Source organism: Bombus impatiens, unplaced genomic scaffold (assembly GCF_000188095.3).
Source record: "Bombus impatiens unplaced genomic scaffold, BIMP_2.2 scf_0403, whole genome shotgun sequence".
NCBI classification, from domain to species: Eukaryota; Metazoa; Arthropoda; class Insecta; order Hymenoptera; family Apidae; genus Bombus; species Bombus impatiens.
In genome coordinates, this window is record NT_176822.1 from 1 (window position 1) to 26,439 (window position 26,439).

At 37.3% G+C, this 26,439-nt stretch overlaps 1 protein-coding gene across 1 annotated transcript; it reads right to left on the reverse strand.

The window, feature by feature from the left end:
- Positions 1–10,863: 10,863 nt before the first annotated feature.
- Positions 10,864–17,014, reverse strand: LOC100743830 (cilia- and flagella-associated protein 69). Its single transcript, XM_033321178.1, has 11 exons — positions 14,985–17,014; positions 14,475–14,907; positions 14,141–14,381; positions 13,775–14,075; positions 13,515–13,696; positions 13,293–13,444; positions 12,999–13,203; positions 12,624–12,931; positions 12,337–12,551; positions 11,824–12,255; positions 10,864–11,704 (listed from the first exon to the last, which is right to left on the reverse strand). The coding sequence occupies exons 1-11, from the start codon at positions 15,261–15,263 to the stop codon at positions 11,507–11,509; spliced, it is 2,946 nt and encodes a 981-aa protein (XP_033177069.1). The 5' UTR covers positions 15,264–17,014; the 3' UTR covers positions 10,864–11,506.
- Between the last annotated feature and the right edge of the window lie 9,425 nt (positions 17,015–26,439).

Sequence of the window (26,439 nt, forward strand, 5' to 3'; positions counted from 1 at the left end):
CACCCCCTCTCCGCTTGTACCACCAGTTACCAACCACCCTGTATATATAGGAATAGTTGAGGATATTCACTAGAAACATAAGTGTATTACGCAGAGATGAGCAAAAGTATTTGAACAGTTAGTGTTAATAATGTTAGTAAACCGTATAGTTGGAACGAGGAATCATACAATGGCTCGCGAAAGTGTCTCGACGCTTACAGAGATTACTCATGAATATATTATTCGCGTGGAAGAGAAGATTTAGAAATTCCATTAACGCTACAGTGAAACAATTATTACGATGATGGTATCGAGCAAATTGAACATATTATAAGTTACAAGATGTTATAAGATATTTATCGCAAGCGTATTGCACTTCGCAGAGATACTTTCACCGAGGTATTCGAACAGTTTTCATTTGATCCTTCATTGTATTAATAAGTTAATTAGGTATTGTATTAAGTATTAATAAGTTACAATACTTATGGCCACGTCTTTCATGCTAATTATATGTTCGCTGTAAATGACCTGTAACACGTATGTAATATTTATAATTTTCGTTTCAGATTTTATCAGCGTAATCAGGAGAGCCGTGTATCGTTACAGCGCAGATAAAGTTTCAGTAACAGGTAAAACGTACTCATATTCGCAAGCGTTTTCCGCGATAAGAGTTCAAATACTTTCGCGCGTCACTGCGTATCTCTTCACGTTTGAATCCATTTTTTCCCTCCGTCGATAGCAGTTTTAAGTTCTAGCCCGTGATTCGCACTCGTTCGAACGTTGCATGTTCGATAAAAGATAGGGAAAACATTCTGCAATTATAGCCGACATCTGCAAATTTTCCCCGCATTCCGCAAATCATCAACTATCTCTGTGGTTAATTAAAACGGCAGATAAGAAATAATTATTTATTGTTGAAGTGGTCACCACTTGTAAGAAAACTCTACATCTGGTCTTTTTCTTTTTTTTTTTCTTTCTCAACGCGAGAATTGATTGTAATTTTAATAAATAAAATAAAAAAAAAATCTGGTCCTTTTAGTTTTCTCAAGCACCGAAGCCATCGACAGCGCGTAGACAAAAGACTGCGACGAAGTCAGACCATAAACAGTAGACAGGCGACGTTGGCTTCGGGGTTTTCAGTTATTGGGTGACGCAGCTAGTGTCACGTAAAATAACAAAGTAAAAAAAGGAATTTGAGGTAAAAAATAAAAAAAAGAAAACTTTATTTTTTTTCTAACATCAATACACTTTACAATCTACTTCCGAACTCTAGGCGTGACTTTCCAAGACTGACTCTTATGATCGGATTCGATTACTTTCTTTTGTCATCCCTCAACATCCCCACCTTCCATGCATTTGCTAGGCGTCCGCGATCGTTGCCACGTGCTCTTTCTTCTAGAACCTTCGATGGAAGGACTGTTGGGATGTTGATGGTTCATTAGGCACTTTAGCGATATACATTGTCGTCGAGTGCCGCCACATCTTTATCTCTAGTGTCTCGACGCTTACAGAGATTACTCATGAATATATTATTCGCGTGGAAGAGAAGATTTAGAAATTCCATTAACGCTACAGTGAAACAATTATTACGATGATGGTATCGAGCAAATTGAACATATTATAAGTTACAAGATGTTATAAGATATTTATCGCAAGCGTATTGCACTTCGCAGAGATACTTTCACCGAGGTATTCGAACAGTTTTCATTTGATCCTTCATTGTATTAATAAGTTAATTAGGTATTGTATTAAGTATTAATAAGTTACAATACTTATGGCCACGTCTTTCATGCTAATTATATGTTCGCTGTAAATGACCTGTAACACGTATGTAATATTTATAATTTTCGTTTCAGATTTTATCAGCGTAATCAGGAGAGCCGTGTATCGTTACAGCGCAGATAAAGTTTCAGTAACAGGTAAAACGTACTCATATTCGCAAGCGTTTTCCGCGATAAGAGTTCAAATACTTTCGCGCGTCACTGCGTATCTCTTCACGTTTGAATCCATTTTTTCCCTCCGTCGATAGCAGTTTTAAGTTCTAGCCCGTGATTCGCACTCGTTCGAACGTTGCATGTTCGATAAAAGATAGGGAAAACATTCTGCAATTATAGCCGACATCTGCAAATTTTCCCCGCATTCCGCAAATCATCAACTATCTCTGTGGTTAATTAAAACGGCAGATAAGAAATAATTATTTATTGTTGAAGTGGTCACCACTTGTAAGAAAACTCTACATCTGGTCTTTTTCTTTTTTTTTTTCTTTCTCAACGCGAGAATTGATTGTAATTTTAATAAATAAAATAAAAAAAAAATCTGGTCCTTTTAGTTTTCTCAAGCACCGAAGCCATCGACAGCGCGTAGACAAAAGACTGCGACGAAGTCAGACCATAAACAGTAGACAGGCGACGTTGGCTTCGGGGTTTTCAGTTATTGGGTGACGCAGCTAGTGTCACGTAAAATAACAAAGTAAAAAAAGGAATTTGAGGTAAAAAATAAAAAAAAGAAAACTTTATTTTTTTTCTAACATCAATACACTTTACAATCTACTTCCGAACTCTAGGCGTGACTTTCCAAGACTGACTCTTATGATCGGATTCGATTACTTTCTTTTGTCATCCCTCAACATCCCCACCTTCCATGCATTTGCTAGGCGTCCGCGATCGTTGCCACGTGCTCTTTCTTCTAGAACCTTCGATGGAAGGACTGTTGGGATGTTGATGGTTCATTAGGCACTTTAGCGATATACATTGTCGTCGAGTGCCGCCACATCTTTATCTCTATCATCAGTCCGTCGGATTTGAAGTATGCCGGTCGTGACACTAGCGTGCGGATCTGGACCAGCTCAAATTGTATTCTTACTTATAATTACACTTCTATTTAAATATATTTTCTGCCTTACAATTTATCCACGAGTTTTCTCTGTTTACACATCGAATAACATCAACATTTATAATTCCACTGAGTACAGTTTTTGGAGATATTTGGTCCCAAACGTTCTACGATTCTGATAATCAGACCACGGTTTCCTTGTGCACCTCTAGGAAATCTGAAACTGCGACAATGCGCAGAATGGCACGTAACGTAGAAATAAAAATGGAAAAATATATAAAATATTCAAACTACGGTACTACTTATCATAACTAGATTGCAAATACGATTAATACGATTAAGCAAATGGAACGTAAATTAGAAATTTTCTACTGAATATTAGGAGAAGTACGCTTACTTTCGACGTATTATTCTACTATAAATTTCCCATAATAGCGTAAACATTCCCAGATAATATTTTGCGAGTAAAATGATTCTTCCATTGGATTCCATTTTTTTAATTATATCCGTAAAAATAGGAATTTGCATAATTATCCGCAATCCGACTGGTAACGATAATTCTAATTTTAACATGTTCTAGGTGTGCCAAAAATTCGTCGAAGAGATGTTCTCCAAGTTCCCAGCACCATACGAACGTCTCTCATACCAAAGCGTAGTTCTCAAACAGTACGTATAACAGTTTCGATACAATATCGAAAAACTTAAATATTGACGATAATATCGACCTGTCTGAATGCTCAGTAAAAATCGCTCTTAAAAGTTACGCCAAACGCGACAGGCACGAAACAAAGTCGAAACAGGAAATTTATTATTTCAGATGGGTTTCTCCGAATGTGATGGCACGCAGCCAAACGGGTGTAAAGGACGTTTACGTTTGGCAGGAGTAACAAAAGGAAGAAACATATCCTGCTAAAAGCTATAATTTAACCAGGTAGTAGCGCACAGACAAACGAGCAAGCAGGCTCGAAAATAGGTACAATTTCATACATTTGTCCGATAAAAAAACGTTTAATCTGATTTGCGTATCGTTCTATCGCGCAATCATAGAAACGTTTCGTTAGAGAACTAACGCTATAAAAATTCTTGTTCAGGCAAGAAATCGTTGCTGTTGGCAGTTTGAAAATGCAAATTGTCGTGCAAGTGTTCGATTTCTTGCACACCTTTGACCGCTGCGTTGCAACGTGTTGATTCGTTGCGTCCATCTTTTTCCAACCTCTCGCAAAATGTACTGCGATTGCGCAATGTGTACGAACTACGAAAAGAAGTTCTTACGACGCATGCGCGTACTTTTGCGCGCGTGAGGAATTAATTATGAACAAATTATAAATCGTTCATTGAAATTGAAAGAAGTTAACAAGTGTTCAAACTGCGCTTGTTTATGCCTAATAAGTAGTTTAGTCTGAATATTTTATGCGTTGTATGCTCGCATATTGCGTGCTGTCTATAGGTTTTTACGCTTATAAATTTTTCATAAATGCGATAAACACTCGGGATAATCGTCTGTTAAACATCTATCGATAAGAATTTATTCGCGATCTAATAAATTCAGTTATTGCATTGCGATACTTAAAAGTGGAACGTTTTTCTATGGAATGAATATAAAGTAGGCTCGAACAGATAAGGTAAATGCTTGAACAGATTTAACAAGAATAGGAAATGGCTTTTTGCTCGATATGCAATACGAAAATATTGATGATACGTATGGTAGGGGCGTTATATACAGGGTGGTTGGTAACTGGTGGTACAAGCGGAGAGGGGGTGATCCTACGCGAAAAAAGAAGTCGGAAATATGGAATAAAAATTTAAAAATTTAGGAATTTAAAAATTTAGGAATTTAAAATTTGAAAATTTAGAATTTGAAAATTTAAAAATTTAAAATTTAAAAATTTGAAAATTTAAAAATTTAAAATTTGAAAATTTAAAAATTTGAAAATTTAAAAATTTAAAATTTGAAAATTTAAAAATTTGAAAATTTAAAAATTTAAAATTTGAAAATTTAAAAATTTGAAAATTTAAAAATTTAAAATTTGAAAATTTAAAAATTTGAAAATTTAAAAATTTAAAATTTGAAAATTTAAAAATTTGAAAATTTAAAAATTTAAAATTTGAAAATTTAAAAATTTGAAAATTTAAAAATTTAAAATTTGAAAATTTAAAAATTTGAAAATTTAAAAATTTAAAATTTGAAAATTTAAAAATTTGAAAATTTAAAAATTTAAAATTTGAAAATTTAAAAATTTGAAAATTTAAAAATTTAAAATTTGAAAATTTAAAAATTTGAAAATTTAAAAATTTAAAATTTGAAAATTTAAAAATTTGAAAATTTAAAAATTTAAAAATTTTAAATTTAAAAATTTAAAATTTGAAAATTTGAAAATTTAAAAATTTAAAAATTTAAAATTTGAAAATTTAAAATTTGAAAATTTAAAAATTTTTAAAATTAAAAAAATAACGTCAATCGAGACAACGATCTACAGTGAGATCCATTACAACGAGACGCGATAAAGTGCACGCGTACCGAGCGAAAATTCAAAGTCGATTTTCTCGAAAACAAAGCCTCGAACGAAAAATTTTTATTCCATATTTTCGACTTCTTTTTTCGCGTAGAATCACCCCCTTTTCGCTTGTACCACCAGTTGCCAACCACCCTGTATATAAACAAATTAATTCTACGCATTGATTCCTGCTTGAAATTTGCTTTTTTTTTTTTTGTTTAATGAATATTACAATATCGCTCGAGCGAATAATACAGCGAAATATGGGGTCCGATGTATTGTCACGAGGTCAAAATGTTTTCTATTTTTAGTTGGAACGTGACGCAAATAACGCAAGCGTCGATCCGAAGAACTAATTCGAGAGGAACGTTGAACTTTTCATGCTGTAAGAAATCTAACAGCAGATATGATTCACGGATAATTTATCTAATATCTGTGTGTGTGTTATAGTTGTGGAAACGTTACAATGAAAATGCAAACGAGTATTGTGAACTCCCGCGATCGGCCAAGATAGGGAACATTTCTAGCAAAACAACGTATTATGCATGAAATTAGGGAAGCACCAAAATTATTTTGCGGCAAAGTTATCGTTACTGAATTATTTTTTTCTTCTTTTTTTAGATTAGAGAATGGAAGCTTGCATCAAATGCAGCGTTGATCCTCTGTCAAATACTTAAAAATTAAACACACTGTCAGGCCACAAATATTTACATCCAAATTTCACGTCGAGGTTCGATTACACGGTTAGAACAAACTTCAACGAAATGTCTATTTTGCCAAATAATCTGCGCTTTCGTGGAATACCATTGAAAATACAAACCGCGAGAAAGTACAACGGTTAGGCTATAAAAACGTGCAAATATCGCGTGTATCGTGTGAGAGTTGGTGGTGCGATAATTTCGTATCGCTCAGGTTTATGTAAACATATCTCTGATGAAGTATCATTGATAAGTGAAGTAAACATTCAGCACGAGAATACGAGCAAGTGGTATGAAAACATCGTAAATGCATATCGTATGTTTGAAATGCTACGTAAATATGATTTGGCATTAAGTAAGAATATATCACGGTGGGATATATAATGGAATATATTGCGGAAGAATAATACTAGCCGTAAAAATGTATCATACTTAGACACGTATGTTTACCAAAACGTATGGAAAATTGTGAAAGCAATTTTAAAATAACAACTCGACTCTTCGGTCGAATCACGCTCTTTCGAAACCGTTTAAAAACTCGCGGAAACCTTCAGGATACGCTGTAGTAGAACCGTGGAACAACAGTATACAACTCTGCCACTGTCGCTGAATTGTTTCTTTAACCTTGAAACGAACGTGGTGCATTCGTGCGTGCAGCCAATCGGGACAAAAATCAAAAGAACGAGAGGAGACGAAGCTTGGAAAGCGCAATCCCGCTTTTCCTCCGCTGAGAGGATCGCTCGCGTTTCGCAGTCCTTTGTGTCGCTAATTTCGACTTGTTTCACGCGAGTGCCCACTCTCGTCACGCCTTCTCTACCGCTTCGTTCCGATCGAGGACCGAGTCGTCGATTGTCGCCGTGAAAACCACTCGAAACGAGCTATACACACTGCTACCGGCACTCGTACAAGCACCCTTTTTGTTCGAAACGAGAGTTCCGAGAAGGGGCCTTCGAGAATCGGGCCACAGGAAAAAATAATGGAATCGATGGGGCAATCGCGCTAACCAATACCATCGCCATGCGATCGTGTATCACAAACGTGTGAACCTATACGATTCTTGGTGCTTTACGAAATAGATTCGTCACGATTCTCGGCTCTCTATCTCGTGTAATTCCCTCCTTCGTTAAAACGTTCTATCTTCTGTTTTTTTAACATCTTTTTTTTTTTTTAATTCAAGATACATGGAAATATTTGAGGTTTCTGTAATCCATTATCGGTAGATATAATATAGCGTAATATAATATCGGATATGAAGCCCTTATCGAAAGGTAATTTTCCGATCCCTGCAAAATGTATACGTTATATCCAAGTAATCTTGCCAATGGATGATTAATGTAAGAACGGAACATTTCCTACGATTTGGTTGACATTTACTCAAATCGATATCTAAAGGTTAACCTACGTATATATTGACTGTAGCGTACAGTCGTATTACAATCACGCATTGCGGTTTCATTCTTTCATTGAACTTTCCTATTGCTAACAATAAGGAGTACGAAGCCTTAACTTTGTTCGAACGAGGCCGCCGCGTTAGTTGCATCCTGGAAGCCCAACAGCAACTGCTGAAATATTCCTGCAATTTTTTACTCTCATGCTCGTTAGTCGAGCGATCTGAAACGCTTTACCAATGTAAACTGGCTGCTTCATTTGACATGAAACGTGCTCCCAAGTTTGAAGTAAAATCGAGTTGGTTCCTTGATTTGAAAGGAATTCAATTATTATTTTTTTTTATATTATTATGTAACGGAAGTAGATTGTTTATAAAACTAGTATGAATTATCTTCATGGTATATTGAGACTGAATTGTAAGGTAATCAACTTCGTTTATTGTTACATAACGAAAATAAATTATTCATGAAAGTAGTTAAACAGTGATTAACTCACAACACGCTGGTTACAGAATAGTCTATTGATTCTTTCAAGGACTTTTTCATACTTGCAATTTTACCGAGCGAGAGTTTAACGTAAACGAGATCAAACAGCTAATGGCATTTTAATGCGTTATTCGATAACAGAGAAAAAGAAAATAACGCGTTGATTCATGCTTGCAGCTACGACTTTATGTATAGGATATGAATATATCTAGGAACGGTAACGAAACAAGTGAGAGGAAAGGAAGTAAATGAAACACAGAGTGAGATAAGTCCTTGGCCATCTGTTGCGTAATAGTTATGCGCATTAAATGTTGCGTGGCAAAATTTGCAACAATTAACTCGTATATGAAGAATATTATGTTTCTCGATATAACCAAATGAAGTACGTTGCCAAAATTAATGACGCGTAAAAATATAAACTTACAAAATTGCTCGTAGAGAAAAATCGTATTCGCATTCTACGCAGAAATATTTTTTATATGTCTATTGCGTCATTTATTAGCAAATATTACCTTTTCTGCGTAATTTCAATAATTATAATAATTATAACCTATCGGACATTTCTCTGTTGAAAATTGCTAGGTTAATAAGTATATCGCTGGCGTATTTAAAATGTTCCGCAAAAATTATACGGCAATGTCGATTTGTATGCAAAAGAAATGATGGTAAACAAAAATGAAAATTATATTGCTGACGTATTTAAAATATTAATACGTCTATCTTAAAAGTAGCGTAGCAATGTTCAACTGTAGTAGAAAAAAAGAATGGGTGAAACCTGCGTATACGTGAATAATACGTATGGATGATACGTATTAAAACGGCAAGAAGAGAGACTCGATTTAAATAGATTAAACGTTAAATAAAAATAAAATACGGTATCTCCGTTACATCGCACTAAGTAATAAACAAAAGGAGTAATAAACAAAATGAAATATGCCACACAACGTTTCACCATGGCGCGCGTAGATAAAACAGTGGTGGCCCTGTGGCCATTGTGGCAGGTTCGCATGAGCAGCGACATTCCACAAAATTCTGAACAGAATCGACTGTGCGGGAGAAATCTAAAGAGACACAACGAACCTTGATAACCTTTCGATCTGTCATTTCAGAAATTTCAACCATCGTCCAATCCGTGCACGGAAAAAGATTACGACGCACGTGTTTTTTTTTTAATTTTTTTTCTCCTTCTCTCCCTGACTCGCTTTTTCTTCGACGCAACAGCAAGGTTAGAAAACTTAACTTCTCTGTTAAACGTGAATGACTACATCTAATTATTATTACTATTACTATTATTATTATTATTAGACTGCGCGCGAGTTTATGTAAATTAATATTTTTATGATTACAATTAAAGGACTTTCAATATTTTCTGTACTTTTATATCGTTCTAGATATTTTTTCGCCGTTAAACTTCCTATAAATGTATAAATGTCCATAGATGAATTATTATTGTTAAATCTAAAACTTGGTTCCGCCTCTTAAATATCTTGTCATGTCGTGGAAGTTTTCATGAAGCGTTCTGTATTGCACGCATATTATACGTTACTGTTACAATAGAAAATTACAAAGCACTTAGCGAAAAATTCCGCGAAACCATACAAGTAATTTTGTTTTCCTAATAGTAAGCGAGATAAACGTGTATGTATAACGAGAAAGGTTAACGACTCCAAAAAAATTGCCGTCACGATCGATAGAACGAACGGGATCGAATAACATAAACAGGACAAAACAAAGCATATTACTGGTTGTCGTCGATCGCGTTATCGTTTCAAGCAGACTTCCATCAATTGCAGAAATCCTTCTAATTAATATACATATAGAAATAGATATTTCCTTTTATCTATTGTATGTCAAGGCTATGTAATTACATAATTACAACGATAACATATCACCGCATTGCAATCTTGCTAATGAGGATGGTATTAATCATCAGATTCTCAGATACGAACAAGCAAGAAGTTGTCGAATGAAAAGAGAGAAAGGGGAATTTATTTAAGAATGAAGGAGGGTATTTTTTTTTGTAAAAAAAATAATGGATTAATCGCTTCTTAAGTAAGAGTAAAAATATGTATAATTAACGAATGCGGTTAGACTCGACGAACGAGAGTTTCGTTACCGCGACCGAAACCATGTAACAGAAAGGACGAAGACGAGGGAAGTTGTTTCTTTAAAGGGGACAGTCACGCTACAAGTGAAATTGCGTAGTAGCACGCGTAGGAAGAACCGTACGTCCGTTTTCTCGTTCGTACCATCGACGAGAAGAAATGTTTCTTTCCTCTTTCTCTCTTTTTCTCAATTGTTCTTCTTATCTGGTTCCTGAGGTAGATAATCTGCGAAGCGTCTTTCCTAGCTACGAAGCGATTTCTTTTCCCGACCGTGGAGAAACATCCTCTCTTTCTCGGCTCGCACACGAGAAAGAGAAGATAGCATAGGAGGTGCAACAAGTTGAAAAGACTCACTGAACTCGCTGTCCGCGATGCTCGAACCAGGATGCTCGAGCACACAGAAGGCCAGGAACAGGATGTAGAGCCATCGTCGAGGAGCTTCGTCACAGCCACGGTTAAAACACCACCGTTCACACGCCATATTTACGAAGCTGCTAAACTCTCCTGCGCTACACGAATATAAATCCGTGCGCTTCGTGTCCCGTCTGCCTCCCGCGGTCGACCAGACGATGACGGAAGGATGATCAGAGGGAGGGGGTATGGGGAAACGATAGAGATGAAACGAGAAACGAGAGATAAGGACGGAAACACCCCGATAAATGAAATGTCGGATGGGAGGTAAACCGATGCTAGAAAAGGAAACCGGGTGAAAAGTTTGGGAAATTGTAATCGACGAAACAATTTGGGCTAGGTTTAATCGGTCGTCTTACCGATGTATAAACGTTCACCGCGATAGTCACAAATGTCATCGAAAACACGATTTTCTACGACGGGTGACTATTTGAACATGAACGTGCGGGTTTATACGGCGATTTATATGTTTCATTCACGAGCAGGGACGAACTGTACGCGAGAAGACGAGACAGGGAGCCGAGCACTTGATTTCACGTTCCACGACACGTCTTTAAACCGGTACCAGACGGATGAGAACGACAACGACGATCGCTTGTGGCAGGAACGGCATGTTGGCACTCACTGACTTACCGCGGCATTCTTCATACGCTCCCCAGCTAGAGTATCCGTTACATTATCTAGATAATGAATCTACAGTTCAGATAATCAAGCGATAGGAACCAATCAAGTCGCCGCTAGCTTTGCCCGATATATCTATTGGGGAAACTTTCGATTTTTTATTGATTTGTTAAAACTTTTGTTAAATAAGGATTTCTTTTACAACACCGACAAAGGATTCAATATTGGTGATTAAAGGGAAATAATAAAACATACCAATATTTTACCTCAATTTCTCTTATTCGATAAAGGTGAAAAGTTCATTTTTTAAATTGTATTTGAATTATTATCAAAATGTTTTAAAAAAGAGGAAAAATTATATTTATATTATTCATGTCGGCAATAAAGATCTCTATAGTCTCCAAAGACGATAATAATGGAGTTTATTCAAACAAAATTTAGCATTTACTGAATAAAATTTTTAATTTGTCATCTTAAATTATTAGGAATTATTAATTTTCTAAGAACTTTTCTATGTTAGAGAGACAGGTATTTGATAAAGAAGATGGAAGTAATTCAGAATCATATGTTATGTCAGAAATGTAGGAATCACAAGGAGAAATAGGGAGAATTTTCCCCAATTTCATTTGATTTAAACATGGATCTGTTGTCAAACCGCTGTTTACTGTTTGATGTTGATTAAATATAGCCTGCATGAAATAATTGAAGAAAATAGTATTTATACATAAAAGGTTAATTTTTGAAAAGAAAAGCAAAGATAGTAAGAAAACATAGCATTGAAAACTTAATTCAAGTATATCATGTTTACCGTAACCATTATTTTATCTTGGAATGTCCTATGACAATGCGAATCACCTGAGATAGATGGGAACTTTAAAGCTAAATTAATTTGTCGTATTTGTTCATACTTTTTCTTTATCCTATATGATCTATCTGTCGTTCTATACATATAATCTATTTCATCAAATGCATCTAATGCTAAAATAAGCTTAGAATTACGGATCCTTGCATATTCGTCTTTTTCTTCTATGTCTTCCTCTTTTTCTATAGATTGTATTATTCTGGCCTGTCTCTCTTTTGTCATTTTACCCCACAAAAGATAACGTTGAGTCATCAAAAAAAGTGCTTGACCATCCATACCAAGAGGAGTAATGCCAACTTGCTCAAAATATTTAGCAACTTCTATCCATACTTGACCTAATTTCAATGTAAAATATAATTCTATGGTAGATATCGTAATCTGAAAAGATATTAAACAATACAAATTACATCAAATGTTAAGTACAAGATGAAATTCAGTAAATATTTTTGTACGACTTACTCTGTCTTCCATTGAAAGATTAGCATGTAATTTTTTATAATGTTCCTTGGCCATTTCATACTTTTCATTATCTCTTTCAATTATTTTGCAAATACTAAATATTTTTGATCTAACTGAACCAATCATGTCAATTATTGCTGGACTATTATCTCTAGCTAATTTTATGCAGTAAGTATTTAACCACTGCTTCTTACTCATTTGGGGTAATTTCACGTCTAACAGATAGTAAACAGTGTATTCAGGTTTTTATAAAAATATTAGTAATTAAAATTATTCTTATTATTTGCCTTTTACAGTGCCATCCACATTTCTTTTAACTTCAATCCGTATTTCTTCTTCTCTCCATATTTTTGCTAGTAAAGACATTAACCCTGTCCTTTTATCAGTAGCCCTCCATGTACATAAAAATGGCCCACAAAAAAAATTATCGCACATGTCGGTAAAAACAGCAAGAAATAAGCAACGAGAACAATATGGAACAATTTCAATAAGATCAAGGATAATATACACACCACCATATCGAATAAATTTTTCAAGACTTTTAGGAGACCATATTATGCATTCCCAAATATACGAGCCTATTGCTAGTAAAAGACTAATAAAATTTTTTACATGATAATATTTATATATTCTCATTTTGTTGTTAAATACATGTATATTACCGTTGATCCAGTTGGAATTCACTACCTTTCTGATAAATACAACGAAATAATAGTTTCATGATGAATGTAATACTATACTCTCCATATATATCATGGTAAAATTTTTGTTTTCTCATGAGTCTTTCAACTGATATTAATGCCAGTGTTAAAACCTTTTGCTCCTTTTCTCTGAGTTTTTCAAATTTCAAGATATACTTAATAAGTTCTTTAGTCCATAGAAAAGGGAAAATTATATATTGTAGAATTGAACAGTGACAAAATTTTGTCAATATAATGTATAGATAAAAAACTAACTAATTAATGATGATATAATTCCATATTCTCGGAAGTATTCTAATAAATATTTATTATTACTTAGAATAATTATGCAAATTGTTTTTATACAATTCATTACTATTTTGATATCAAATTTTGTATTTAGACACCATTCTAGCATTACACATAATCTGTAAAATATTAAGGATTATTTTACATCATAAGAACAAAGAGAAATGTATATTTATCTATTTTGACTACCTAATACCACCATCATATTCTATGAATTGTTTTGGCATTTTTGGTGCCAATATAGATAAAGCATTTACAGCATGAATCCATAAATCCCAAAATTGAGATGTGTTCCAAGTAACTTTTGTTCCCTCAATATCTGGATTAACAATTTGAAGTACAGTTTGCATCAGTTTTCTCTTTATCATTAACTATTGTAGATAACGTTAACATTAACATTAAAATGTTTCTTACAATTAAAAAAAGAGAGAAAGAGAGAAAGTAATTACAAAAATACAAGCATCAACTTCTGCTAAATGTGTAACAATTAATAATAAAGTTTTTTCAAAATGCAAATCATCAGTAGTTCTACCAAATTTTATCACTTTTGAAAATATTGTAGTAGACCCAAATTCAATTCCAATTAAGTATTTAATAACAGCATCAGCTATACCGCTACTAACAAGGTTCCAAGAAGGTAAGGTAATTGAAATTATAAGAATAATCATAGCAATTTCATTTCTAATCTTGGCACTAAACTTTCTATATTGGCTATAACATATCTGTCGCTTGAAAGCATAACATAGGCCCCTGTACAATATAAATTAATTTCATAATTAATGCAATATATTATTTCATACTCCTAAATATATTACCATAAAACACAATGAGTTGGTTTCAAATTTTCCCTTAAATTTCTTGGCATATTATTAGAAAAAATAATAGATTTCATCAAGCTCCAGAGAGTATTCATTATCAAAAGAGTTGTTTCATCACTATATTCTTCCCCATCTAACAATAAGTCAGGAGGCCGTGTACATTGTAATTGAATTGCATAAGGAAGATCCATTCTTATAAATATAACATTGAGTATATTAGCTTCCAGCATTCTATAACCTTTATTTAATATTATAAAAATATAATAAAAAATATAGTTCTTTAAATATTTATCAGACCTTCCAATTAAAATATTGATTTCACAGTACGTACAACATTTATGAGAGATGGATGAAAGTAAGAAAACTAGTTCTAAAATTTTTGGATACATTCTTAGAAAAGAAGCTTGCAACAATTCAGTCACAGTTAATGGTAACCTTGAGTTTTCCATAGCTTTACGACAATGTTCAACTTTCATTGTAGGAACATTTCTCACTTGTTCTTTTAATAACAAAGAATCAAGAGCCCTATGAATTTTTAATGTTTGCTGCTTTGTAGGTAAGACTACAAGAAGATGTCCTAACAATGTAAAATATTGTTCCATTATATCAATATGAATTACACTTTCAGATAGCTTTTCTAATATGGGTGGTACATTACAAAGCTCTAACATTCTATCAAGATGTAGCTCATATTCTTTAACCATTTTAACATTTTCACCCAAAAACTTTAATACTTTTATTACCAATGGTAAATCTGTAACTTTCTGAGAATTTGTAAGGAAATTCCTCTCATTGGTAATCAAATAGTTAATATACTAAAATTATGCTTGTTAAAGGATACGTAACCATCATCTCCTACTTTATCAAGATAATCATATAAAAGTCTGCATATGCGAACTATGCTATCACTTGTTATAGGATCAGATATGAGTTTGTCCAATTTTTGTAAAATACAATTAGTATCCAGTTTTAATTGTTCGTAGAAATCTAATATTTCTTTTGATAATTTGTCAGTTTTAGGACAAAGGTGGGTAACATATTTTGGACAATAAAATTCTTTCCAAACGTCTTTAACTTCCAATTTATTAAGATCATGTATTGCAGTTTTATTTTCCTCCATATGTTGCTATTTTTTTTGTACAATACGTTTGTCATAGATACAATATAAAACTGTTGAGCCGTTTAATGCAAAAGTGGTATAAGTCAGTCTTTCACCTTTTTAGTTAAACATTAATCTTGAAAGCATAACCCTCGTTCAAACATAAGTAAGTATATCTGTATTAGTTTCACAGTGGATAGTAAAATAAGTAAGAATCGCCTAGTTGACCCTTTAGAGAATCTTTGCTTTATCTCATCGTCTCATTACAAAGTAATCAACTTTTTTAACTTACACTACTATTGTATTAAATGATTCATTTGTACACATATAGTAAATTTTACATTATTTTAAAAATAATATACATAGAAAACGCTAAAAAAAAGGTAGTTAAACAAATTCTTACCTTCTGTAACTACAAGTACCACATAAATTTCATGAAAAATTCAAATAACCGCAATGTTATTCTGGAGTTTACAACACAATATTTACGCAGACGAAACATACACATATATAAGTACAAGTGAACACTCGAACTAATGGCGCCCTCTGATACAATATATTTAGAACATCTAGATGGCGTTCTCGTCAAATGAACCGCCGACTCAGTGTGCTTTAATTCGATTCGAATATTGTCAAAAATATATGATTCATCGTATTTGATTCCATACATATTTATGTTAAGTATTATAAACTATCAAAGAAGAAAGTAAAGATACAGTAACGTATATATTTAGAGTTCATTATCTTGAAAAATATCACTTGTAAAAGTCGTTCGTGTTAAGATAGTCACATACACGCGCGTTTAAATGTTTATGTGTCTCGTGCACGTGCAAGAGAGAGTTTGCAGCAGTCGCCGACGCTGTCGACAGTAGCAAGGTGTGTGCTTGTGCCTTTTACCTAAATCTTCCATCGCATCCAACAAATTTCATTTTCAACATTTAAAAAGCGTTTATATCAATAGAGAAGTTACACAGGTTAGTAACTACAGGAATGACGAACTTCCAAGCTATATCTACCTATAGTTTTACGAAATTAGAAAGTATACGCTTCTTACAACTATTTATGATACCGTATATTTCATATTTTCAATTCGTTGCCAGTAAAAACTGAAAATCAAAATTCACTTCTTGTTAACTGCAATTCTAATATGGCTACTTTACAGTATTACATCAAGGTGCTATAAAGTTAACATAACACTAGAAAAATGATCAAAACAGTTACAAAATCTCAGGTATTTAACAGTAACAAAATGATATATTCCAGATATCGGTTTCAAAAGATATTTGCATTTAGTAATCGATATCTACTATCTCGTCTAATGCAATAGACTTAGTTTCCTATTGCGTTGTCACTAGGCAGCAGATTTTTATGCAAATTCATATTTCTCAGAATATATTTAAGAGTTAGGTGGAAAATTGTTTTATCTACTAATAATTCATTATAGGAGGCATTATACTTTTGATATTTTATACGTCTTTTCTATGCAATTTTGCACACCCAAATTTCTCATAAATGCATAAAAATCCGCGATTTAGTTACCACTTTGATATCCATTCGCTTTCGATTTCAGTTTGGCGAGAGTTCAGTTCGATAAAAAGGAAATTCCTATATTTGCAGCGAATCGGAAAGTGAATTGACAATTTTGAAGGAAGGAGAAAAAGAGCTCTGCGTGAGGAAAAAAAGAGCGCATTAAACGCGGATCGGTGGCCGGTGCGGAGATGGTCGTTTGATCGTCGCTCGAAGTCAATGTCGAGATACACGGTCGCAGGTAGTCGCCCTCTACTACGCTCGTACGTAAGATTGGTTCGTGCGTGTATGGTGGTTGGTAGTAGTCGCGACGCTGCCGAGAGCAGCTGAAGTGCGTGCACGTCGTTCTTCGTGATCTAGCCAACACGGTGTTCACGGCGTGTGTATGTGTAATTCGTTTCTCGTCGAATTTTGCGTGGTCGCAGGGAGAAAGTGCTGAAGACGGATTAAGGATCAAAGAGAAGCTGGGTGTGACTCGCAATGTGACAAAACTTCGCCGACCTTGGCGGGACGGTGAGTGACCTTTTTGAATGGCATGCACGTCGTCGCTTCATTTTTTATCCGTATACAGAACACTGAGGAGCGGAGAACTCACCGGTGTTTCTACTGCTCGGCACTTTCTCACGGGAAAAATGTCTTATTAATTACTACGACAGCGAGACGTGTAACGAGCTTCGGCCACAATTATGCTTTCTGCCTTCGCCTGCTGAACCCTTTTCACCGTGTTCCGGCGGTCAGATAACCACGTTTTTTTCCTTTCTATCGTCACAGGTAGTATCTTCTTATTAACCTTTTACAAAATTCAAAGGAAACCTTGTTCTCTGGTATGAGAATGCGATTCACGTCGCTTCTGTTGTTTTTAACGTTTGTCTCTAGAAAGAGAAGAGGAAAAAAAAGGAAAGAGAGGGAGAGAGAGAGAGAGAGAGACAGACAGACAGATAGAGAGCGAGGAAGAGAAAGAAAGAGATAGTGGAAAAGGCGCGAGTATCTCCTTTCTAGTGGAAGAAAATTCTTGACATTTACGCATACAATTAGCCCATGCTGTATTTTATTTTCTCTAAACGCTTCCCGTATTCTGCCTACGTCTGTTTCACGCGCAATAACGTACGGCAGAGTTTGATCGATTCAACGTGCAACACATTGGCGTCTGGCTGTCCTTCTTGGTGTTCTGACGTACGCAAATACGCATAGACACGCGGTGAAGACGCGCGTACGCGAATAATGATTTGCAAATGATACGTGATAGAAAGGTCTTCGATAAGAAGCGAAAGTTGTAAGGTGAGTAGAGAAGACTCAGGGGCGAATAAGAAGCCCAAAAAATGCTGCGTTAGAAAAATTTAGATACGCCGTTGCTTTGGAGGGTTAGCAGCCTCGTTTCCCCGAGCCGGCGAATCAATATTTGAGGGTAAGCGTCCCGACTGTCGGCGTCGAAGCTGCAGAACGTGAGTCACTCACCCCTGATTGCGAGGGAGAAGGAGAGAAGGATGACTCTTCTCTTTTCTCTTTCACCCTCTCTTCTTGTATCGCGGCTGGAGTAGGCTCGACTTGCCTCGACTCGACTCGACTCGATACGCGTTGCGCCGTTGTGTGCAGGAAGACTGCAACATTCAGGCGGAAGTTGCTCTTTCCATCTTCATCGTGTCACCCCAATGGGAACAAATATCGATCGATTTCTTTCACGTAACTGGACTGCGGAGATTTAGGCGAATTCGTATCTTTAGGAAGAAGACGCGAAACTAAAGAAACGTGATCGAAGATATTTGTTATTCTCGTATTAAATACGAATTTTATGCGCATTTTATTCGGCCAGAAAAATTTCTTTGTTTATAGCGATACAAAAGCGATATTTAAAATTAAATTCTCAACGAAATCCTTGATAAAATGTATGGAAAAAAGCTGCGCGTAAGGGTACGGCAAGCGAAAGAAAACGGAGCAACAAATAGATATCATTGTATAATATTAGGAAAAATTCTTTAAAATATCTATGCTACATGTTTAGAAATCGATCGATTTTTCATTTTATCGGTTTTCGGATTACGTTTACCTGAAAATAATATCATAGAAATCATAGAAAGTTTTTTCTGTTTAATTATCACAGACTTCAGGACGATATAATCGAGGAGAAATCGCTGGAGATGTAGAAATTTGATGGGACGAGCCGGAATTTAGCTTGACGTTCCCGGTCGTTAATCGCCGACGAAATGAAGAAATAAACGCGTATCGAAGTTGTCGTCGCGGGATTTGGCGACGGTTTAATTAAGATACTTACGAATTTTCGGATTCCCTGCACAGTCGTAAGAACGGAACGTTAATTTACGACCTTTAAAAGACGGCCATGCACGCATACGAGCGTGAAATGTATGCACCTAACTAAACCCGTTTGAGGGAGTCACGGTGGGAACAGGTTCCATAAAATTGAGCGTTCTTCCGTAGGACTTTTATCTCCGACTAACTATCTTCGCACCGTACCACGCTTGTATCTATATAGAATACCACGACCCTTTTCCGATTTCCTAAACGCGTTCTCTTAGTCTTAGTTAGAAAGTCAAATTCTTTTGATTCTATGTCGATTATTATCACTATTAATATATTAGACACCTTCTTTTGTGTTATACTTTAATTTAATTAAAATATCAATGTAGCTACGTTATCGGATATGAGAAAATAACAAGAGAAAATAGCTGTTTCACTGGATGTCTTCGGTTTTAACTAATTTTAACACGTACTAAATTTTATTTTATTAAATCGTCTATGGGCTACAGAGAGATAAATGAAAGCCTTCTGACTGGATTTTTCTTACTACGTATCACCGCCCTTACAAAATTTACAATGTCTCGGAGCTATCGTTGTCGCGCGAGATTAGAATCGCGTGACTTTCAGGAAGGTAAATCGCGTGCAAGAATTCTTCCTTCGTATTCCTTCTTCCCAGCAACGGCGGAGAACGATATTAGGCACAATAGGATAGTTGTAAGTTAAAATAATCTTGGCTACCGTATTTATAATCGAGCGAAAGGCATAAGAAAGCGAAGAGGCGCAGACAGGAATGCTCGTATGATGACTGAATGAATGAGTATAAAGTGAAAAGTGGCATTTATTTTCGAATAAATCGAAAGAGGCACAGCCAGCATGACTATGTATATGGAAAGATAGTATCTCCGTGTAACACGATCACGATTCAAATCCTGCATTTATTCTCCAGTAGCAAGTCGAACGCTATTTTGTTTGGATTCGTGGTAGATCGATCGCCGCTGCTTCTTGCTTCTTGCAACTCATCAAATGGGATTTTGGGATTTTTATCATCACGAGATCTTTCATCGTCATCTTCCGTGACCAATTATTATCAGAGTTGGGAGAAGAGGAGACGCGCGTTCGAGAAGTCAATGAGCCAAGGTGTACTACGCTCGACTATGCTAGCCGGTCTACGCCTCGTCCTTTTCCGATTTTGCCGCGCACCGTTACGTGAATATGGTTTCGCGTACACGTCTAACGGTTGTTATTGTAACTGCCTCGCAATACCACGGTCTTCATTCGATTTTTCATCGTACGCTTTCTAGAAACATTGATCGATCGTTCCGCTGTAAAATGTTCAACTCGACGGTTGGCGAGTGTTAGAAAATTTGTCATTCTGGGGGAATTTAATCTCGCGTATCGCTTGATTATTTCTCGCATGCTTCTAGAAGAATTGTATTAATAATATATGCGAAATGAACATTCCAATACGATGACTTCGCAATTTAAACTGCCTCGGAATACCGTTTAATTTGTCGTTCGTGCGATTCCAATAAAAATTCGTTGTCATTCCAGAATTATTAATTAACCGAGAAAGTTCTCTGGCTATTTTCTACGGCGCGAGTAATGTAAAGAAATTATTCATCGAAATGTAAATCAAATTATTCTCCATATTTTTGCATCGTTCTTCTTCGTCGTAAAAGGGAACGGCAGAGCTTTGTTTCCTCTTATTCCAGAACGTAGGATCCGATTTATCGATTGCCAGAAAATGTATTATTCCAAGATTTTGATCTTCCACTTTGACTTTGATCTGTCGTGCTGGAAATTTGCTTTGCACATTATTGGCAAGGTCGACATTGCGATTCAAGTATTCCATACTTACACGTATGTCTAATAACTAACAAATCGTTCGAATCGAAGCGGAGTAGAGATAGATCGCATCTCTAATGGTAGTTTCATTGTCAATTAAGAGCTAACGAAGGAACATGCCGTGTTCTCAGCAGTGATCATGTAGATACTTGCTTGGCTCTGCAACCTTGAACGGAACCGTGTACGTACACCGGTTATTGTAATAGGTATGCGGAGTTGTTCGCATGTTCATTCGTGAGGCGGTCAGATGGACGAAGGCGAGTACCACAAAACGAGAAGTTCTCAGGGATGCTGGCCCGGTTCTCTTCGCAGGAAAATAATTCCTCCCTAATTTTGGCCAATCTTCGCCGGTCGTTGCAGCATTGTAAAACACGAAGACGAGACGCGGATGATTGGGAAAAAAGAATTCATCGAAAATCTCGTAGAAATCGATAAAATGTTTTCTCCAATCTTTCGTATCTTGCAATTTATCATGTAGGAAGATATTAACTACGAGATTATTTCTGGAGATTCTAGCTTCGAGCATTACTTTCTAGGTTTAATTCCGAGATTTAAATGAAAGAGAAGAAATCGCAAGACTTTTTGATATCAACTTTCCCAGTATGCTTCAAGAATATTTGCTGGCTTTTTATTTTATCTGAATTAGAAACACCAAAAAACATTCGATAATCATTAAACTGTCGAGCTGGATATTTCATGCCTGAGGCTATTTCGATCGGGTTAAGAATTTCTCGCAAGGCGATAGGCAGAGAAGCTTCTTTTCCTCGCTTGGAAAAATTTAACCGGCAAAGGTTTCCCCATAATCTCAGTTTACAACGGTCGAAGATGTTATAAGAATTTTTGGCCGATTTTTTTAACAAGTATCATCTACTGAAAAATGCATTGCACACGAAAGACCCGCGTATTACACGTTTACAGTTCGAGGATACCGTAAAGACGTTTACGGAATAAGGGTTAATAATATGATGTAGTATGAGCACGGTTACGACGGTCCAGAACTTGAAATATCGCTAGCCATTACGTAGCCATTACAGAAAATTTAGTTTCACGAGAAACGTGTTTCCAGTTTGCACGTTGCACTCTACAATTTTCCTTGAACCTGTGTAGCCGCGTCAATTTTACGGACTAAAAAGAAAAGAAGAAACAGAAGAAAGAAGTACCCTTTCCTGGACACAATTTCAAGAAGATATATTTTTAGAAAATAGAAAAAGGAAATCGAGTTTTTCTAGTTGAAAACCGTAATGGTCGTTTAAATTCGCGAACAAATGGGCGAAATTCCACGTCGTTTTATTGTGCAATTATTTCACAGTTAGAGAAACAGTCGGTGCGTGTCGAGTCAATTTACACCGGGCTCTCTATGGGATTTCTGTGCACGGATTAATGGGATTCAGAGGATTTGTAGAGGCAGTGTCAGCTGGGGCTCGCTACGCGCCGCGTCAAAAGATCATTACCGGAGACTCGACGAACGATTACAAAGCAGCGTTGCGCCGCGTAACGTCGATGTAATCGATCGAGCAATAAATCCCGCTGCTTTAAACTTTTTGACAGGGCATTTCACGCTTCCGACTTCGTGTGAAAAAAACACGTGGCCCGTGTGATCTGGCGAAAAGTCGCGTGCCGGCCAAAATACCGAATTGAATCTCTCTGGATCTCTGGAAAGGCCAGTAAACGTGGTTTATGTCTTCGTTAAAAACAATCAAATTGTGCGACTTGTCTTTCGTTGCTCGTTCTTAAGATCGCTTCGACCGCTTGTCGGATAAGAAAACGGTTTAGTAACGTGGAGGCTAGTTTGAAGGCGTGTGGAGATGGGCTACTTACGGGGGCTTATCTACGTTTTCTGAGAAGCTGCCCGATCAATTTGAAAAGGTGCCTGCCATTAGGAGCAAAGATGTAGACGTGGCTTTCAAGGATAATTGGTAGGTTGGAGAATTCCAGGTCTGGTTGTCATGCCGTATCTTTTGGCGTAATCCGCGTAATTAATAGCTGTTTCACAGAAAACAAAGGATACTCCGACCCTTTCCTGCGGGTAAATTGCAGGAATATGGGCAGTTTGCTGTATAAAGGTGTGTACTCACCGGCACATGTTCGCAAACAGTGTTTTGCAAGATCTTGGCGCGAACGTTTTCTGACCACTTTACCGACCACTTTCTCGCGAACATTTTTCCAAATAAGCTCGGTATTAACAGTTCACCGTATCTGCAATGATATTTGATGTATCTGTAGTCCCTGGACATATCGAATTCGAACCGACATACAATTTTCCATATTTTTTCATGTTTCTAACGAAATTAAAGGGACGAAAGAACGTCGACGAGTATCTCGTCGGCAAATTCTGTGAATTGCTGTTATTCGATGACCGGAGACGATGCATAGTATGCTCGCGAATAGTATGCGAGTAAACGAAAAGCGGACGATTGACTATCCACGACGTGTGGTATTTGAAAAAGTCAGCGAGGATTCGTTTTAATCATCGTGGACGTAGTGGAGAAACACACGAGGAATAGGAGTCTCCAGGCGAAAAGATGTTATCGTTATCGCGCATTTTCCAGCAGGCGGTTAACCGGAATTTAAGAGTCGGCAACGTGTGAGCGAGAACGAGCATGGAATATCAAGCTGTCTGCACCGTCCATGGAATACCATCGCTGGACGCGTTTCATCGCGTAAGAACGTACGCACCCAAGCTCGACGGAAAATCGATCGTCTTTCGAGCCGTTCGATTCGAAGCAAATGGAGCCGAAGAATAATCGTTCGCAATTATATTCGAAGTGCGATCATTTGCGAGTAAACGTAGCCGGAGTAAACGTTTAACACGAACGACAGAGAACGGTAGTTGGCACGTAGGTGTTACACCCATTGATTCGTATCTGATTCGTTCGAGCAATTATGTTAATAACGACGGACGAAGGCAGACGTAGCTCGAGGTTATTAGAGGGCACCAGCGTGTCTGAAACTTTAGCTCTATCACTATCTTAACGATCTGCGAATCGTTTCGTCCTACGCGTTACCGTAAACTCATCGGTGCAATCTCGAAGTCGAGAGCGAGCGCCGATGATTCGCGCGAGTTTTCATCTCGCCGTGTGCAATTTCGTTTTCTATGCAGCTCGCCCGACGGATCTTCTTGCGACACGTTGGTCACGCATGGTACCGGTTTTTACCGCTGAGTTTCTGCGATGCGATCGTGGACTCGCGCAAGCGAAAGGTGGCAAAACGTAGCAAACGTTGGATAAAGCGCGGACATTAGAGACGAAAGCGTAAGGAAGCGATTTCTTGGTGATTCATTCGAGCGGAGTATTATCGAAGCCGAGGAGAAACTCGTCATGCTCGGCAGTAACGAAGAGCCGATCGCGTGTGGTATGGCAATTTTTATCGTAAGTCTCTGCCGAGCAAAAGATGACAAAGCGGTGGTAAACGTAGCTGTGTACATTGGAGATGAGCGCGCGAAGAAGACTATAGCTTAGTAATTATTCCGAGCGAAGTATTATCGAAGCGAAGGGAAGATCGTGCGTCGCGTCGCGAAGAAGAACGAAGAAGCGGCCCTCCGCCTATAAGCATCACGTCCCTGGCCACCTCCTCGGCTCGTTCGTTCGTTTTTTTCTTGTTCTCGTCGGGTCGTTTTGTTCCGAAGGCGAGTCGGCTGGTCCGTGCTCGTTGTCTACCTGCTCGTAGCTGGTTGTGCAAGCGGTGGTTCGATTGGTTCGTGCCGATGCACCATCCGTTTGGATTGGTCAAACCGGATCGGTTAGCCTCCGGGGAAGGAGGATCGCGAGCCGATGCCACCAGAGACCTATCGTGCTCTTGCTACGGTCAACTAGTCCCGTGATCTCGAGGACCGGCGATTCTCTAACGCAACAAGACAAACAGGACAAAGAAGAAGATGCTCGTTGCAGACGGTCGTCCTTTGCGCCACGTATTACCTTGGGCCTTATTAAACACGCGCAAACGCGTTGAAACGGGTTGCCGTTACAGTACCACAGTACGAGTAGAGTGGACCATTTATAACTATACCGAGCCTCCCCTTCGAATAACACAGCGTTCCAAGTCGTTGGAGAATCGTTCGTTCAGATCGGATAATCGAGGAAAACTTGCACCTTTCGTATCGTAATTGTAGTTAGGAGAAATTGTTTACTTGCTCATTACGTATTTTCACATGCCTCACGATGGTGTACTATGTCAGAGAACGTTCGATATCTTAAGGTTTAAAAATTGAATGTTTGAAAATTCGAATTTTACGAGATGGCTGGTACGTTACAACAACGGACAGGTTGAACGAATTTGCCGTAAAAGGGAACGCGAGTCTCTTGGTGCAAGGAGGGTGAAACGAGCGGAAATCGTCGTTCCCACGTTTTACAGCGGGTATCGCATTCTCACAGTGGCGGAAGATGTTCGGTGCGAGAAAGCGGCGGTGCTAGATGCGTTTTTTCATCGATTCTTCCGCGCTTGAAGAAAATGCAATTAACTAGAAACGAAAAGTTCCGTCTCGCTCCGATTAATAAAGTCGAACGAAACTCTTGATTCTCCTGTAAACGAACTCCACGATCTACCGCTTTTTGCTCCTAGTTTCCTAGGTCGTACGTACCCGATGACCTCTTCTAAGCACGATGAATTATTCAACGGCTCTCGAGACCTCTCGTTTCTCTTGTTTCGCGTCAAATATTTTGTGAGTTATCAGAGTGAAGAAAGTCAGCGAACGATTCGAATCCTCTTTTCCTGCTCGTGTCTTGCTCAAGGTCGTGATCTTTGAACCAACCGGTGGCACGATTGCCTCTCGTGTCCTCTACTTAGACGTCGAAACCAGTTTAAAGCCAACCGAACTAAGAAGCAACGCTATCTGCTTTATTATTCAAACAATTAGAATTGCATTAATCAAATAAATATCTTACGAGCTTGTAAAAAGTATAAAAATCAAAGTGACACGAAATCAACGTCGAAGAGAAACGATTCGCCGATTGTTTCGAGAAATGTATATATTTAACTTATTAACCTATTAAGCAACCAACGTTGCATTCTTTCCTTTGTAATTCTTCTTCAGCCGATTCGCATTATCCAATTTTCTTTTGAATCCCATTTTTCAGTTTCACTTTCTTCTTCCGCCTATCTTCTCAAATACGCAAAATTTTCAAGAACTCGAAGTATCTATAGATCTTTACCTATTACGATACCCATTGTTCCAACTGCCGAAGGAAATTGCCGAAGGTTCGGACCTGTCCCGAAGACGCGAACTGGAACGTCGACGAAACGCCGGAACGAAGCGCGACGTGCCATCGGAGAGGCGATAGAGAGCCAAAGAGAACCACGAATATGCGTTTATCGTTCGATAAACACCGCTTTCAGTTTCAAATCTAAAAAGCAGATTTTCTGTTTTACAGATGGAAGGCCGCACGAGCGTACGTTGAACCGAACGAGCGAGCAGAAAGGGGATCGGCGACAATGGGACACTTGTCTGGGAGGGTAGAACACGCGAAGAAGGAGCGGTCGTTGTAAGAGGGTGGTTGTCATGGCGAGGTGGAAATGGATCCTCCCGTTGCTCGCGGCCTTCTGCACCCTGACCGACGCGTACCTGGCGGTGCTGTCT